This window comes from Oreochromis aureus, linkage group 7 (assembly GCF_013358895.1).
Source record: "Oreochromis aureus strain Israel breed Guangdong linkage group 7, ZZ_aureus, whole genome shotgun sequence".
NCBI lineage: Eukaryota > Metazoa > Chordata > Actinopteri > Cichliformes > Cichlidae > Oreochromis > Oreochromis aureus.
Window position 1 is genome coordinate 42,662,926 of NC_052948.1, and position 17,941 is coordinate 42,680,866.

Sequence of the window (17,941 nt, forward strand, 5' to 3'; positions counted from 1 at the left end):
AATCACAATCTCTTCATTATTCAGGAGTTGTTTGGCTACAAATGTGTAGTGGAGGTCCAGTCACGTCAAAAACCCCCAAAACTATTAGGTTATTAATTGCTGTCTGAAGAGTGTCCAGTGACAAAGTTTCATCAAAAGCTACCAGTCATCAAAGGGTGTTAGATTTTAAAGTTTTACATGAAATAAATTCCAGGCAGCAAGATAAAGACAAAGTTTTGTGTTTCATATCATATTGCACTGTTATTTTACTGGCTGTAAGTCTGCTAAATCACCATCTGTCTGCAAAATGAAACACTTTGCATCCCTTTTACGGCGGCGCCAACTATGCTTCCAGTTACCACAACTTAACTGACCCTCGATTATATTTGTGATTTAAACATTAATACAAGTACGTTAGTGTTAGAGATGGGTCACAAATAGTTTCCATAAAACAAATGAACACGATCTGCAAAGTCATGCACAAACAATAAGTGAGAAATCTACGTGTACCTACAGCTTTTACACACATTTCTTATTTTTTTCTCTGCTGGGTTGAGAACTAGAGGCTCTCTTATCATCCAAGTCGGTGGTGTGCGTTTAAGATGACGACAGAGCAAACCCTTAATTTCAAAAGGCTGAGATTCCCTGTTTTTTTTAATGTGGGAAGATCTGCTGAGGGAACGGAAAATGCAAGTGAAGCCAAAGTAATTGCACCGTTCCCATCTGCGTCTACTAGTCAGCTGTGGCACATATTTCAGTCTTTGTCACTTCATCATAGCGAGCTCACTAGCACGAATATCAACACTACAGTACTTCTCACGGACTTCATGAAAGACGTGAATATCACAGCCAGAGTCTGTTTAAAAAGTCAATCATTTCCACCCTAACGTCTTGCTGTCGGCTCCACCAAAACGCACAAACACCCTCTTCAGTCCCTAAAAAAAAAAAAAAAATTCACCCACTGCACTCCCACAGCAGGCTCCTTTTGGCAGCTCGAAATAAACAGAAACACCACATCACTGGAGATAAAATAGAGAAGGGCACCTCCCTGTTTGCAGGCCATGATCCAACAATCTCCTCAGTCTAACCCTGTGCTTTAGACGCCAGAAATGCTCCTGTGCGTCTGGCACACTAACCCTTTTTCAGTTCATGAGAGTGCAAGGGTCATTCAGAATACATTGTAGGGTGACTAAAACAAACAAACCAAAAAAAGAGTACAATCAGGTCCGTTGCTCTTATGAGCCTCACATTTCTAATTCCAGTTGATCCTCTGTTAATTTTGCTGGTTACGTTTTTTACGAAATAAAGTTAGTTACAATATATCAAGCTCTGTTTTTTCTGAAAATAGGCCTGTGTGCTTCAACACATCCAAGTAACCAGTCAAACAGTTTCACTTCATTTTTACAGTGGAGAGTTTGTTAGTGGACAACGGATAATATAGCGTTTATGCTTTAAAATGTGCTGAGTCCAGGCGTCCTTTCTTACAAAAATAAAACAATGGATTCTCGTTATTTGCTTTGGAAGATGTGAAGGGCTCAGTGTGTCCTAACGTGTTACGTTCTTCATGAAGCACACCTAAAATGGTGCAGGAAAAAAAAGAAGCATCCCGTTTGTAGTGACGTCCCCTCAGATTCGGCTTGGAGGCTCTACCTTGGCTGAAGATCTGGGTAGTAAACTCCGTGCACCACGCCTTCGATCACAACGTTAGAAAATTCATCTGAAAAGGTGAAGAAGAAAGAAAAATAGGTCAAACAAAGAATGAGTACATTGTGTTTTAAATGGAGAAGAAAGGAAAGCCTTTTAAGATGTTATGTGTGAGCGGCCTAAACACACCGTGTCCAGCCGGCAGCAGGTAGGGGTCTCTCAGAAACAGCATGACCGGCTGATGTGAAAGTTTACTAAAAGAGAGGAAGAAGGAGAAATCAGGAGGTCTGTGCCAATCAACCCGAGTGAAGTTCAAGTGTAGAGCAAATAGTTACTTATGTTTTAACTGGTTAAAGTGCAGATTAAGAACGTGACCTGTGGGAGGAAAAAAACAACTCACCTCGACTCCAGTGATTCTGTATCAAACGACCTTAAAGAAGAAAAATAAAAGTTATGCCACATAGCCCTCCACGACCCTGGGAACAAGCGCAAATGCCACAAACTGGTCTTTTATTCTAAAGTAAACCAGCAGTTTACACTCACCCACAACTTTCTGTTTTTGGCACTGAAGGAAAATGGCGGATGTTCAGGAAATCCAGGAATATCTTTGGAAGGACCTCGTTTTCCATAATTATAGTCTAACAGAACAAAAGCAAATTTCAGTGTGTACGCAGCACCAAAACGAAGCACTCCAGGGGCGAGTTTGAATCCATTTAACTTCTTTATATCTGAGACAAACAGCCCTGACAGGTTGAGGGAATGTGAGTCCAAATACCTGCAGGTAGAGCTCCAAGCCATGTCTCCTCTGCTCCAGGACCTTGGGAACCCAGTTTCTCACATGTTTCGAGGGGATCTCGGGTGGCTTTATGGTCTTCTTCAGCTGGTGGGATTTAAAAGTGTTACACAAATGTGTACAGTTGCTTCAAAGTTATGTGCACAGTTAAACTATTTTGCCCAGAAGAAAACCAACGGCAAGTCTGACGTCAGTCTCACAGAGTTCCTGTCTGACGCAGTGTCAACTCTCTCATTCAATGAAAGAAAAATAAGAAGACCTTCTACATACTCTCTCTCACCTAACAAATTTACCTTTGCGGAGGATTTTGCTCAACAAAAGTGCTAGCATAACATTTTCTTTGGATGCATTTAAAAGCACATATTTTAAAGCTGGATGTCACCGAACAAACCACACGAAACCAGAAGACATTTATTTAATTGATTTCACTAATAAGCTTTTGTATTTTAAATGACTTTTCATCAAATGCAAAGAAAGATGCCCAAATTTATACCAAATTTTGGGGTCACTTGCTGAACAAACCACATCGAAAACAGAAGAACAAACGTTTAGCTCTGAGAAGCTGCTCATAGTTAACTGGTTTGGAACATTTCAGCTAATAAGCTTTTGTATGTTATGCCCTCTCTGCAACTCCTTACTCTCCTTGCAGTTGCAAATGCAACCGTTTTTGGGTGTTTCCTGGGCTTATTGCGGTTTATCAGCCCTGATCATTTGTAGATAAAGGCAGAACTGAAGTCAACTTGTTAAGGGAAAACTTGTGAGGCGTCCGCCACGGCGGGGAAGTGGTGGGGAGATGGACCTCCAAACCTGAGGGCTGAGATGTCCCCAGAGAGGTGAAGCGTCTTGGAAAACAGACACAGGCACGAACTTTCATCATGTTATTTTAAAACTGAAAATATTTAGTAATTTAAAATAAAATCCTTAAAAATGTCCATTTTGGATTACTGATATTATAGAACAATGACCAAGAAAACAGTGGGACCATAGTGTGGTTATTACTATTATAAAGTAATTATTAGTCATTTAAAAATAGCCTATGACTATCTAAATTGTGTATTTTATCAAAGATTCTTTAAATGTTTATAAAATAATAAGTAAAAAACAATTTGAAAAAGTGTCTGTTCTTTCCAAACATCAGTCAGGTTTGGAAAACAGCACAGCACAATAACTGCTGCTAATAAATGTAGTGAATGACGTTGCTGAGACAATGGACTGTGTGTTTGTGCCACCTTAGTCAGTAAACAGATTACACAATGTGAACTTTTCTGTCTATGCTCTAAGCTGGTTTTGAAATGATCAGCTAGAACACAGTCTGTCCATTTTGCTTGATCTTCCTCCTCTTTTCTTCCAGTATCATAAGAAAAAGTTAATAAGAAAAGGAGTTCCCTGAAAAAGGCTCCATATTAGGACCACTAATGGACTGTTTCTCTCTATGTCATGTAGAAATGATCAGCTAGAACACAGTCTGTCCATTTTGCTTGACACACACACACACACACACACACACACACACACACACACACACCACACAGTATGTGTGTATATATATATATATATATGCACACACATCTTACTGTGAGGTCACAGTGCTAACCATGCTGTCCTACATAGCTGGACTGGCCATCGGGCATTCCAGGCATTTGCCCGGTGGGTCGATGGTGATTTTTCGTTTTTATGGGCCGATGTTTTTTGTTGTTGTTGTTGTTTTTGTAACGGTATAAAAAAATGAAAGGTGGTGGATTGGTCAGATGTTGGCACATGTGTACAAATAACTCTGGTGTTTGGTGGTGGCTATGGTGGAGCTTCCACAGAGGCCAGCACGTGGATGAGGGAAAGGGGAGGCAGGAGGAGGAGAGACCCGTTTCTGACACAAGTCCCATCTCTCTTGTTTGTTTATCGCCCACTTTGCGCCAGAAAGAGGAAACCAGTGAATGTCGCGCTAAACAACAGCAGCACGTTTAAGCTTGATCAGCTGTTGTTAGAATTTATTTAATATTACTTTCTAGCTTCAGCTGATGTTTGTTGGAGCCACAGCTGTAAAAGCTGCTGGTCATGATGTCGGTTTGGTTATCTGGTGAGAGGGAAACATGAAGATGAAACCAGGAGATGTCCTTACTGAATCATCAGAGCTGAACAGGTGATGGAGAAACAGGTTTACCTTTTACGTGACATGAATGAGTTGAAGGGAAGTTATGAACTGTTTCTGAGAGACAAATAATACCAGGATCCTTTTCTATGTAGCTGACAGTTGGTAACTGTGCAGGGGCGGGTCTAGCAAAGTTTTGCCAGGGGGCCAGGTAGGGCATTAACAGGGAGAGGGGGGGACAAGGAAATACTTTTCTTTATTATTCTCATTTAAAATGTCTCGCTTTGAAACAAATAATTATCTGAATCTTACAACCAACGTTTTCATCTGATGTAAAATGTATAGAAATCATACATACATACATATACCAACAAGACTGTACATCACTGTCACGACAACGTTTGTTTTCATTCAAAGGCTTTATGGCTTTTTCTATAGTACCTGGTGGGCCAGTCTCTAGTCAAAATGCCCGGGCCGATTTTTTGTCCCAGTTCAGCCCTGCTGTCCTATAAATAATCTTTGTGTGTTTTCCTCCCTTAAGCATGGCTTCTTGTCAGCTGCCATTCCACCGAGACCATTCCTGATGAGGCTTCAGTGAACAGTAGATGGATCAGCTGAAGGCCCAGATGCATCTCTCACCTCCTCTGTCAGGTCTTTGCTGGATTTTTTCATTATTTCTTAAGGACAACTTCGTCTGTGCAAGATAGTTTCTTTTTAAGGCCTGACACTTATTCGTTTGTCCTTATCTGTCCAGTTTCCTCAATCTCTTAAGGACACACTGCAACAGCACTCTCTGGTAATATATATGGCATGTTTTCAGCTAATAGCTATTTGGGAATCACAAAGTTGGTGCAAAAACTCTATCACATACCTGTCAAACTGTGTTATCTTTGACATTTTTTGTAGATTCAACTAAAGAAATGGAGAATGTGTTTTTGCAACAGGCTCCTAAGCGCCTAAGGATTTAAAACTGGTTGCTTTGCTAAGTTGTTATGTGTAAACACAACACTGGTTCAGGCAGGTGTGTTTTATGTTTGAGTGATTCATAAACCAGTGTTAAGTTAAATTAGAATATCATGGTTGATGTGTAAAATCTTTAGGTTTTTCACACATTAATGGCAGAAGTTAAACACTTGAACGCTTTAGTAGGTTTTTAGCTCACAGGAAAGAATCATTGTGCAAAAAAAAAAAAGAATCAGAACTGAAAGCTGAATCTCACCATTTTATGCAAAGCGTGGAATTCGCTGTAGCGTTTCTCAACAGTATGCTGTCTGCCGTTCATCAACACGTCAATTTTAAAGACCTGAAAGAAAAAAAGATAAGTCAGCTTAGTGACTCATTCAGCTGAAAATTTCTCCGCTCTACCCATACACTCAGCAGTGGCAGTAACACTGATGTCAGCATTAATTCCACAACAAGAGGAAACATCTGGCTGTTGTGACAGAAAAAACAAATTGATCTGTCAGAGTTACTGTCAACATCCCGAAACAGGCTGCCCTCCACTTCCCTTCCGTCAGTAAGAGATTCACAGCACGCACGCTGCCGTTCTGGACAGCATTTTGCAAAGGAGGAAATTCACTATAAATGACGGCAGCGCTGTGAACACACACACACCGCATCATCCAAGATGGAAAAGCCAACAAGTAATCATTATTAACAAATGCTGGAAGAATCCAAACAGGTGTTGGATCTTATTTAAAAATATATTTTAAATAAAATATATAATCATCTCATAAACCTGAACACAGTGCCCATACGTGAAAACTGAGAAATAAATTCAGAAAACGTTATTTTTTATGGGTATTACACAATATCTTGGAGGTCAGGAAGTCACACTCAAAAGCACTGCTCTAAGGTCCTCATGACTTCCAGCAATAAAACATCATGACATTAAAACAGGGAAAAAAAAGCCTTCCTCAAAATGATACCACAAAACTGGGAACTGTTGCCTAATTGAACAGTGGTTCCCAATAAAGGGGATAGGACTCCTTAGAGCAGGGGTGTCAAACACAAGGCCCATGTTTGACACGGCCCACAAAGACCCGCACGGCTGTGGAAAATGTAAAGGAGGGCATAGATTTTGTGCTTTTAACTGTATTTTCATAGATTTTACTGCGTTTCCTACTGATGAAGTCCACCACTGCCATTCATTCTACACCAAAGTAATAAATAAACAATAACAATTAAACCACAGAAAAGTTTTTTCTTACCATCTACTATAAAAATTAATATATATTTATATTTTCTTTTACAATGGGTCCACAGCAGGGGGAAAATAGTCAATTTTCTGGGCAGTGAGCCACCAGAACACATTTATTTATCTGTGCTTGCAGATTTCTTACTTTTTTTTTTACAGCAGCATTTCTTTATTGTCTAGAAAAACTGAGCTATACTGTTGAAATTGGTCTTCTTTTAATATTAATTGGTATTAAATGCGCAGTCCAACTTCTTTACACTGACAGTGGTTTGGCCCACTTAAGGTCAAAGTGGGCTGTAACAGTGGCAAAATGAGTTTGACGTCCTTAGATAAAATGTTGTAGTCACAAGATGAGTAAAAGATAGATATATATCTTACTGATTCTGATGTTGGAAGACTGCAGTACAATTAGTTTGATCTCTAAATGAGTACAGATGACTGATTTTAAAAAGCTGAAACCCTCATGTGTTTGCAGTGACAGCAGCCTTTACTGGAAGTGATTTTAGACAATATTTTACAAAAGAAAACATTTAAGGGTGAAGGAGTGCTGCCTGGATTAAATCCTTACCTGTGTTTATTCCCAATCAAGGACTCCCTACACTATATATCTTTAAAAACTGAGCATATCTCAGCTACTTATAACCTCATTAAAGTATTTCTCTTTATCTTATTTATTCTTTACTCTAGATGGAATAAGTTACTCTTTTCAGGAGCGGTGTCTATCATTCTTCTTCTTCTTTTCATTATTATTATTATTATTGTTATTTTACAGATGTCAAGATGTCAGCTGGGTGTGGAGGGCTGGTTTTAAAACTCTGGAGCCTCTTTGATTAGACACAGATTCTAAAGTCAGAGTAACTTTTGCCTCATTTGCGCCATAAAGTGCGAATTCAGTGCTAATTTGAAGCGAGCAGAGTGCAGTTTATGATCTAACAAGAGAGACAGCGGCAGAGTTGACATTAAAACTGATGACAGCGGCAGGACAGGCGACACACAGACACACAGGGTTTATTAGGGAGCAGCTCACCGTGTATCCTTTCTCCACCGAGCTGTTTTCTGAGCGAAAAGACGGGATCGACACTCGCACCGGATGCATCTTCACTCGAACTGAGGCGTGATTTTCAGGTAGGTGATGTTTGATCTTGATCCTCTGGCGCACACAAACACATAGACACACACACGCACGCACTCACTCACTCAGTGCTGGTGGATTACTCCAGTTTGGCTGATAAAAATCACAGAATTCAAATGTGACGAAAGCGATCTCAGTGATGCCCCCTGCTGGACCGGAGGGCACACCGTTGTAAGGATTATCTTGAAGAAAGCGCCACGGAGGACAGTTTAACCTTCAGCTGGCCCAGTGGGGTCATTTTTAATCGTGAATGTATTTCCCTTTAATTATAAAACAATTAATTAATTAATTAACTTCGACAATTGGGAATTAGAGGAGCAATGGCATGGGTACATTGTGTCAAATTGTGTATTTTTTAATGTCATGGGCTTTGGTTTTATTGTTATTTCGATAATTTAGCATCTGTGGTGGCTGTGGAGACAGAGAAGGCTGTCTACCAGTTGGATGGTGGTTTGAGCCCTGGCTTCTTTAATCTACATGAGAAAGGATCCTTGGGCAAGATACTGAATTCTGAGTTGCCTCTGATGTAAGTGTGTGAATGTTGGGTTAGAATATTTTCTTCTTCTTCTTTCAACTGCTCCGTTTATGGGTTGCCACAGCCCGTCATCTGCATTCATTTCACGCCATCTCTACCATCCTCTGCTGTCACCCCAGTCATCTGCATGTCTTCCTTCACTACATGTGCAAATCTTTTCTGTGGTCTTCCTCTTTTCCAGCTCCATCCTCAACATCCTTTGTCCAATATATCCGCTTTTCAAGACTTTGAAATGCTTGGAAGAACAGCAAAAACACAACTCTACTCTACAAGCCTCAGTTAGCATGTTAAGTGTTAAAGCTCACAATATTACAATTAGAAAAAGACTGAACAAGTATGGCTTGTTTGAAGGGTTGGCATCATGGCTAAACCTTGCAAAGTTGCATCTGAACCTTGGGACTTCGGGAACAATGTCCTTTGGACACCAAAGTGTAGATGTTTGGCAATAATGCACAACGCCATGCAGGAGGAAAAAAAACACAGCATATCAGCACATAACACCTCATACAAACTGTGAAGCGTGGTAGAGGGGTAATGATTTTAGCTTGTTTTACAGCCGCAGGACCTGTGAACCTTGCAGACATTGAGTCGACCATGAACTCCACTGTATACCAAAGATTCAATGTGAAGCCATTTCTCTGACAGCTAAAGCTTGGCTGAAATTGGATCATGCAGCAGGACAACGATCACAAGCACAGCAGCAAATCTACAACAGAATTGCTGAAAAAGAAAAGAATCAATGTGTCGTTTGAATGTGTGAATCAGTGCTGTGGTGGGACCTTAAGAGAGCTGAGTATAAAGGAATGCCTGCAAACCTCAATGAACTAGTAATAAGTAATATTGAGTGATATTATCAGTAAAATACACAATACTTTTAACCAGTTCAAACATCTATGAAGACGTATTTCATTAGTGTGTCATTTAATATGTACTTTTAAACCAGCCTTTAGTTATGGTGTTGACAACAGGGTCACAACAGAGTCACCCAGGAAACGTTACACCAAATGCATGAAACTCATGAAAACATATATGCTCATAGAAATGTATATACCATTGTGTAAAGAGTGACTTCACTGACATCAGGCACTGATACCAGTTATACGTGATCTGTAGCATGTGGAAAGTGAAGTTTCCCTCGCACTGAAGGAAATTTGCCAACCCAGGAAACAACTTTGATGACATCACGGTGTTTTCAGCGGCGATATTGCAGATTGACATTACAAATTTATTATGCAAAGCCTGTTACAAGCAGTCAAGAGTGTATTTGATGGGTGCTCACCACTCTAGGAAGGTAATAGAAATCTATCTTTCCAGTAATTTTGAATAAGAGAGACAAAAAGTGAAGAAATGAGAGTCTCTGTTTTGCTGCAGTGGTTCTGTGCTGCTTTTCTCTGCTTTATATTAGTGTCACACATTAAAACAATCAGCTTTTTCTTTACTATTTTCAGAAATTTTATCCAGTTTAAAAAAAAGAATCAGTGGCTTAATCAAAGACAATAACATATACATACATGTTGGGAACAAAGTCACCACGATCACAATAATCAGCCTAAAACTTCGATACAATATTACAGTTTTATTCAAGTAAGTTTCAACAAAAGCTCTTGCGTAAAGAGAGTTTCATCTGTTGCATATAAATATATTTTGCTTTAAACAACTGGGTTCAATATAACATTGTGATATACATGATTTATGCTGCGATTTTTCTCTTTTAGGCTCATTTTTTTATGGATTTTATTTCTTCTAACAAGTGGCAGTAAAAGGCAAGCATACAGTACAATCCAACAGAAGTGAGCTATGAAAAATACCCCCCCTTCAAAAACAAAGCAAAAAAAAAAAGAAAAAAGCTGAGGTTATATGATTTTCATTAAGGAAAAAAAACAAAGATTTCTCTTCCCACACAAGCAAAGAAAAATTCAACTTTATCTGCTGCTATAATAATCAGATGATTCCTACTTGTTCTTTCCTAAACTGGGAGTGATTACATTTTAAAGTGAATGCATGTCTTAAGAAAACAAACAAAAAAAAGTTTTTCTATGTTGCTTTATATGCCTTCATGTGCAGTCCTCTTCTTTGTCATTTACACAGTTTGTCCGCTGAGCCGCTGTGGATGACTGTCGTTCTTTAATATCTAAAAAAGTGAACACATAAATAGTTTTTGTGTGAAAATCTGAATAAAAACACGATAACTGATGGAGACAGTGAGAAATATTAGGACTAAAAGTGTCACTTCAGACATCGTACTTACGTTGACATGTGACAACCTGACACGTAGGCATAGCTGCCTGTGTAGCGAACATCACAGCGCACAATATTGTTGCTGTAGTCCGATTCTGGGACCTGGTAGTAAGGATTTACACTGATCTGTGGACAATATGGTAAAAGATCTGTTAGTAAAACAAGAAATATTGATAAGTGAAACTCCTTTAAAGGTGCTTTGGGAGGAAGTCGTGGTATTTCTAACAAACCTTCAGGACATAGTTGCCAGGTTTCACATCTGTGATGTCAATCCACTGGCAGTCGATGTCTGCGTTGTAGGTATCATAACATCCCGGGCTCAGGCCCTGCACGTTGGACAGCATCCATATAGAACAAAGTATAAGCAAACTTTATATTAAATCATTTAATGTTTTTTACATGCAAAAAAAACACAACAGTATTTGATATCAACCTGTTTTTCCCATCAGTATATAAAAATAACGTTTTTGGTTCAGTCCTGGAGGTGATTTTGGATCCAATGTCAACAAGAAGAGAGACCAAAATACAAGTTAAAATTACAAAAAAAACCTGATGGAAAATTAGTCAACGCGCTGAAAAACTGACCACAGACGGTCACGCAGGTGAATCATCAGGAGAGACAGGAAATCATTAAATCACCATCAGAACTGGCTCATGCAGAAAGGAAATTCTAAAGCTGTTCTCTCAAACGCAGGAGCCTCGGGAAAACAGCAGCGCTTATTTATGTTAGCCCAACTCTCCTTTTTAGACACTTAAGAAACCAAATCATACGTCAGATTCTTCAGAATCTAAATGAATCAGAGGTACTGAAGTCTGGGAGCTCACAGACATGTCTCTTATACATGCAATCTGCCAAGAAAGTTTTTTTTTTTTACTTTTTAAACTGAATTGTGCTGAACTGGGATACTTGAGTGTAACAGATCTATTGTTGTTTCCTATCAAAATGAAGTGCCCACCAAAAAAGTAATCCATGAAATTCAAGTCAAAAATAAAAACTATGGTTTCTACAGAGGTATATAGTAAGTGAGCTTGTAAAGCACCAGCTAGTTGCAAAATTCAAACTTTTTCCAACTTTCTTCTAACAGGAGCTAACTGGATAAATTTAGTACACTGTGGCACAAAGAGGCAGCCAAAACCAGTTGTTTACACAGTGAACTTGTTAGGAAACAGCTGTACATCTGGCAGATAAAGCATGAACATATGAGCTGTGTTTCTACTAAATGCTAACCAACGCTTTCTGAGCAGCTAAACCTGGATTTGTTTTTAAAGGGAGGCAGCAGACGACTTCTCTGTCTACAGAAAGATCTCTTTACAGAAGACAGCGTTGCTGCCTATGTGATTTGTATCTGAGTTTACAGACTCAGCCGCTAGTTTCAGGTCTTATTAAATACAAAATGATGGTCACCTTGTAAAACATGGTCTCCATTAGAGTCTAGAGGACAATAAAGCAGGGTGTGCTTTAGGGCACAGCTACCTTATGATGAACAAGCTGCTACTTTGTGATCTCACAGTTGTACACTTCTCTAAAAGATGTTGCCACAGCAGATGGCAGCGCATCAGCGATCTGGCAAATTTTTACACCAGATGCACTTTCTCATGCAACCCCTAAGGGATTTGTGTCTATTAATGGTCTCAAATGGGGGATTTTTCACATGTTAGGCGAACATGTAAACCACTGCACATGAAAGTAGCTTCCCCTCACTCATCATACACTTTTCAGAAAACTAAGAAGGCAACACCCAATACGCTCAAACTAAGGCTTCAGAATGAGACTTCTTAAATCATAATGTTGGTTGTCATGGTAGCTAGTCCATATTTTACATGTAGTTTATGATTTTTAAATACTTTCATGCTTTAAATTGCTGCAGCTGAGCCAAAAGAGTGAAGCTGGCCTTTAAATTTAAAGCAATGAACCTGAAAGACTCTAAAGTGCTTAAATGTGCTGATGATCACCTTTCTCCTTCCTCTGTGGATATATTACCACGTATAAGACCTTTCACGTATGCGCAATCTTGTCATGTGACCCTTTTCAAAGTAAGGTACAACCTTTACAGTTACATTTACAGCACTTATCTCTGAGACCTGAGTATGTGAGGTGCAGGCGTATCGCCTGTAGTATCCATAGTCACAGGAAGTGTCCTCCAAGCAGAAGCTGGCCTTGTGGCCCTCTGCCACTGACTGATGAGTGGTGGCATCCAGCAGATCGTAGTGGCTGAACTCATCCATGCTGTGGTAGTGCCTGTGGATCAGCAGCACAGTGACAGCAACTTAGGGAACAAGTCACTAAACTCAGTGAACTTCGCATCGGTGTGAAGTTTTCAAAGGTTTTCATTTGTCAGCCAATAAACGAAGACTAATGTGTCAAATACATTCGGATCAAAAGGCTTCAAGTCACAGTGACTAAAACTATATTTTATTCCTCATGTAGACGGTTATAGGAATAGGCATCTGGTTCACCTCCACTATCAGGAAGAAAGAGTTTGTTAAATGAAACAAAAGCAGTCTGGTTTTTAACATCAGCTGACTTTCAAAACACGGAAAAAAATCTATAGAGTCTACATAAACGGTTTCCTGGCTGTCTGTCAAAAGTGCTCCATCTTGGGGAGTCGCTCAGAGGACCGCTTGCTTCACAGCATAACTATGGACTGAGGTAGTTTTTCTGGAAAAACCAGTCACATTTCTGTAAGTTCAAACATGGGACAAAAATACTAGCAGGTTTTCCTTTGGGCATAATATCCTCGTCATGCAGCTTTAATGACTTTGCAGATGTAAATGAATGAAATATTTAATTAGGCTACTTTAGATTTAGATTGAAAAGACAGGCTCTTTGTGTTTTAATGTTGAGCTTGAAAAAACAGAAGATTTCCTCTTCAAACGCCTAAAGATACAGCTAAAACTTGTGTTGAGACATTGTTCCAGATATCAAATCTCTGCAAAAAGAGAAAAACAGCCAAAAGTAACACAGCTGTGGTTCAACAGGGGGTGCCATACCACAACTGCAGACTGCAACAGACAACCAGTAATTCTGGTAGCATCTCCTGAAAAACACTTTTAATGTCCAAACACCGCCCCTGTCCTTTAAATCATAGTCTTGATAAACATCAGCCTGGAAGTAGAAGAAGAAGTGTCGATGGATTGATGGATGGACTGAGACGTGACTTTCCAAAGCTTCTCACTTCACACTCAGGGCAGAATTCCCAGACTGAGTTTAGAGCCGTTTTTTGTTCATTTAAATGCCTTTTTAAAAATCCCTCCTAAGTTCATGTATTTATATATTAATACACTCAGTGTTTTTGATTTTTCAGCTGTGTTTCTGATGTTCTTATTTAGCATGCAGAGTCAAGCTGAGATGTATTGTAAGTGCATCCAAAATCCAATTTTTCTGAGAATATTATTAATGTTTGAATATTTTCTGGATCAACCCACTTTTCATCTTTTCCCCCTGCAGTATCCGGAGAAACAATCATCTCAAGCTTTTCTATACATGTGTGTCTTTCTGTTTTTTTGGTACTTTGGGTTTATGGAAACCTGCAGACACCTTAACAAGTGTCTCATGAAGACAAAAAGGCGCGCATAAAATCAGTTTGAACTCGGGAGGTTTAATGCAATGACATGTCACAGAGACTCTTTGTCTGAGTGAGGATGAGGTGGACAGCACTGGCATGACATTATACTCACTGGTGACAGCTGTGCCACTCCCAGGAGTAACGTGGCCTGTTGGGGAGGAAGTCCGCGGTGCCCTGGTTCTTGACTTTCTGAGGAAACCTCAGCAGCATGCGGCTATCGTAGTCTCGTGCTCTATAGGCGGAGCTGTAGACAGGATGCAAAGATAAAAAGATTTTTTAAAAACCCCAAAACACTATTATAGGTGGACACAGTGATGTCACTAAGATTTGTTTTCCCTGCTACATACCCTCTTCTGAGTGGAGCGAGTTCATGTGTAAATGGTGGGTGGAAAACATTTTTTAAAAGGCAAAGTGGTTGTTTGGGTTAGTTTTCAATAATGTGTTTACCATTCAGGCTTTCTCTCCCAGAGGAGGCTATGATTAAACTTTTACAGAAATCCTCCACTCCACCCCCTCTGCACCATCAGCGGCAGGATTTGGTTAATTTTACCTCATCTCATGCTCCCACTGGGCAGCTTTCACCCACAAACACTTTAAAGTGGTTGTTATGGCTGACAACTCTCTGAATCACACTCAAAAGCGGGTGCGCTATTTTCTTTCACTTTTTTTCCCCCTCCGTGGACTAGTCCTGACAGCAGTCTACCTTGACAAACAATTTTCTTCAGCCGCACATCTCAGGTTGTACATCGGGACTCTCTGGACGTAGGCCGACGCTTGGATGTAATATGGGTCAGGAACCAGATCAGGGAGACCTACAATACACCAAATAATGATGACACATAATCTCCATTAGAATGCAATAGAAACGGATCAACAAGTAGGATAATTTTCACACATAAAAAGCAAAAAATGCTGAAATTTAGAGGCAAACTGATTACTTGAGTGACTGTTTTTGATATGAAACATGCTTCCATCTTATATTTTAATCTTAATCTTTTGATATAGTAGCTATTCATATATTTCCCTGCTCCACTCTGTGTTTAACATCTATCTTTCTGATAATTTAAATGTCTTAAGGGCACTTTTCCCACTCTTACCGTACTGATGATACCTTGTGCCATATCCGGGTCTCGATCTCTCCCTCGGTCTCTCGTAAACGTCATAGTAATTGTAATATGGATTATCGGTGTCGATGGACTTGTAGGGATCGTATGGATCGTCTCCCACCATCATGTCTTCTCTTCTGACATCGACCTGCTCTTGGGTCTCATTTACTCTGCGGCTCCTCTGCGTCCCTGTGCGCTCACCGGGACGCGCTTGGTGATGCTGGCGGTGCTCCTGGCCTCTCACGAGCCTCTGGATCGGCAGCGGGAGGCTGCGCTGGCCCTGCGGGTTGGAGGCCGGCCGGGGAGGCTGCTGCTGGGCCACCGGTTGTCTCTGGGTGTCCGCATCCCGGATGATTGTGACAGGTCGCTCCTGCACTTGCTCCTGCGTTGCGCCCCTACGTCTGGCCGGCTGATACTCAGACCCTTGGCTTAGAATGCTAAATATCTTGCCGTTGTGTGACCACTGTAGCGTCTGCCGGAGGGCCCCTCTTTGGTCATTCCCTTGCTGTGTTCCCGGATTCCTCTGAGACTGAGCAGCCTGCAGGATGAAAACAAATAAATAGACCCAGGAGTATGCGTAAAGCGGTGTGCCAAACACGCGCAATCCCATTGTGCACGGTTAAAGGAAACCGACGGTGACAAAGCGACTGTTATAACGAGGTTGTCTTTGACTCAGTTATCCTTCATTTATGTCTGAAGGATATTACGCGAGCAGTGAGGAAAAGCTAAGTTTCAGTGTATCCGTGTAAACTCATAACGCTCTCCTCCTGCAGCAGATGCTCTCTGTGAGACGACGGTGATGATGATGACGAGGAGGAGGAGTTCAGCATTTGGAGTTGCTGGTTCTGTTGCACAAGTCTGGTGCTGCTGCTCATATAACAACTGGAAGTGTGATCGTGCCCAGCCAAGAGTGTTTGATAACTGCTCAGTCTGGCAAGTTTAACAGCAGTAAAACCTTTTTTCTTCAGCACAAAGAGCAAACACGTATGCCTGTGCATCACACAGACACAGCAGCAGACGAAAGCTGTTTTTGTGAATCCATTTCGTTTTAGTCATGATGAATAATATGTCCCCATTTCTTTGAAATATCTCTATACTGTCTTCATTTCTTTCTTTTTCCAGCCAGATTTATAAAAAGTCATGATAAACTTTTGTCCTGACTGTTGGATGAACTCCCAAACATATTGCAACACCCTGTGCCAAAACTTTATCCACTCATCCATTATTTTTCTTTCATAGGAGAATTTCAAACCTAAACATGACTCTTTGATGGCCATGCAACACTTTCTGGGAAACCATCTGCCACATATCCACCCTCCAACTTCAACCCTATCTGCACTGGAGCTTTGCTGAAAACGTGAAACACACATCACATGCAAATTTTTAGCAAAAGTCACAATTAGTCTGTTCCGAGGAACCTCTAGTGATACTTGATATCTGCTTGACTGTGTCTGGCGGCTGACTGCTAAACTCTGCTCTTCTGCTGATAAATCCAAGTCATTTGCTGCAGCCTAGTCAAATCACTGCCCTGGTGGTGACACCAGATGTATAATGCATATGTTGGGAAACTTAATCCACGGTTCTTTCTTTCTCGCTCTCTCTCTCGCAAACTAGGAAATTCTTTCTAGCATGTACACAGTTGACCACAGGAAGCCTGCTGCTAAACCACAGTAAACGGTCACAAGGATTTTACAGCTTCTCAAATCGCAAAGTTTTATGAGAACAACCGACTTAAAGGGAAAGAATCTGGACTGTATTAGATTATATATGCTTCCAACATGTACGCATGCAATATATCTTTAAAAACACAAAGTTCACAAGCAAGCAACGTAGCTGCACAACACATCTTGATTCATTTTAGTCAAGATGTGAAGAAAAAAGGAAAAAAGAGCATTAAAAAAAGAATTTGACTTCATGTGACACACGGCTGTTTAATGAATACAGGAAAAAATAAAAACAAATGTTCTGTATCACAGATCATTTGGTGTCTTATTGCTAGCAGATGACTGCAAACAATACTGCATTTTATTTCTCTAAACAGTACCCGAAAAAATTACCTGACAGGCAAATTCTACACCTGTACTTATTTTCTTTGATTTACTTCTAGTTCTTGATGGGTTTTAAATCTGTGTCTCAAAATTTGGCAAAAAAAAAAAAATGTTGCTGAAACTGAAATCTGCGCCTGGGAGTTACCTTCAGCTGTGGAGTTAAGTGCCGGTAATTAGTGTCACAAAAAATGGTAATAACACTATTTAGAACATTTAACCTTTATTTCAGTTCACACACACACACACACACACACACACACACACACACACACACACACACACACACACACACACACACACACACATTATACCTGAATGCAATTAAGTTAGTCTGATCTGTTTGAAAGTGAGCACCAACACTGGAGCAGCTTATGGTTGTTATTTTGGGGGTTCTGGGTTTTCCTCAAGGTTGTCTCATTGTTGACCATGATGATGATGATGATGATTATGGGGGGTAATTTAAATTTGTTGTTTTCTCTTTCTTCTTTCATCCCAAAATGACTTGTGTTACTTGTTGGATAAGTTAAGTACTATGGAAATCTTCAACCTTTACAGGGTGTTGTACATATTCACCATAAAATAATAATTCACCTGCTCACATTCTGTAACTTACTTCT

At 40.1% G+C, this 17,941-nt stretch overlaps 2 protein-coding genes across 2 annotated transcripts; both read right to left on the minus strand.

Moving 5' to 3' along the window:
- Positions 1-625: 625 nt before the first annotated feature.
- snx24 (sorting nexin 24) lies at positions 626-7,918 on the minus strand. The gene is made up of 7 exons (XM_031742456.2): positions 7,727-7,918; positions 5,722-5,805; positions 2,399-2,503; positions 2,167-2,261; positions 2,024-2,053; positions 1,813-1,877; positions 626-1,696 (listed from the first exon to the last, which is right to left on the minus strand). Exons 1-7 carry the CDS (start codon positions 7,793-7,795, stop codon positions 1,626-1,628), a joined length of 519 nt encoding a protein of 172 aa, XP_031598316.1. The 5' UTR covers positions 7,796-7,918; the 3' UTR covers positions 626-1,625.
- Positions 7,919-9,927: 2,009 nt separating this feature from the next.
- On the minus strand, positions 9,928-16,186 carry loxa (lysyl oxidase a). The gene is made up of 7 exons (XM_031742542.2): positions 15,268-16,186; positions 14,874-14,982; positions 14,283-14,414; positions 12,687-12,843; positions 10,835-10,930; positions 10,615-10,730; positions 9,928-10,497 (listed from the first exon to the last, which is right to left on the minus strand). Exons 1-7 carry the CDS (start codon positions 15,884-15,886, stop codon positions 10,491-10,493), a joined length of 1,236 nt encoding a protein of 411 aa, XP_031598402.1. The 5' UTR covers positions 15,887-16,186; the 3' UTR covers positions 9,928-10,490.
- Between the last annotated feature and the right edge of the window lie 1,755 nt (positions 16,187-17,941).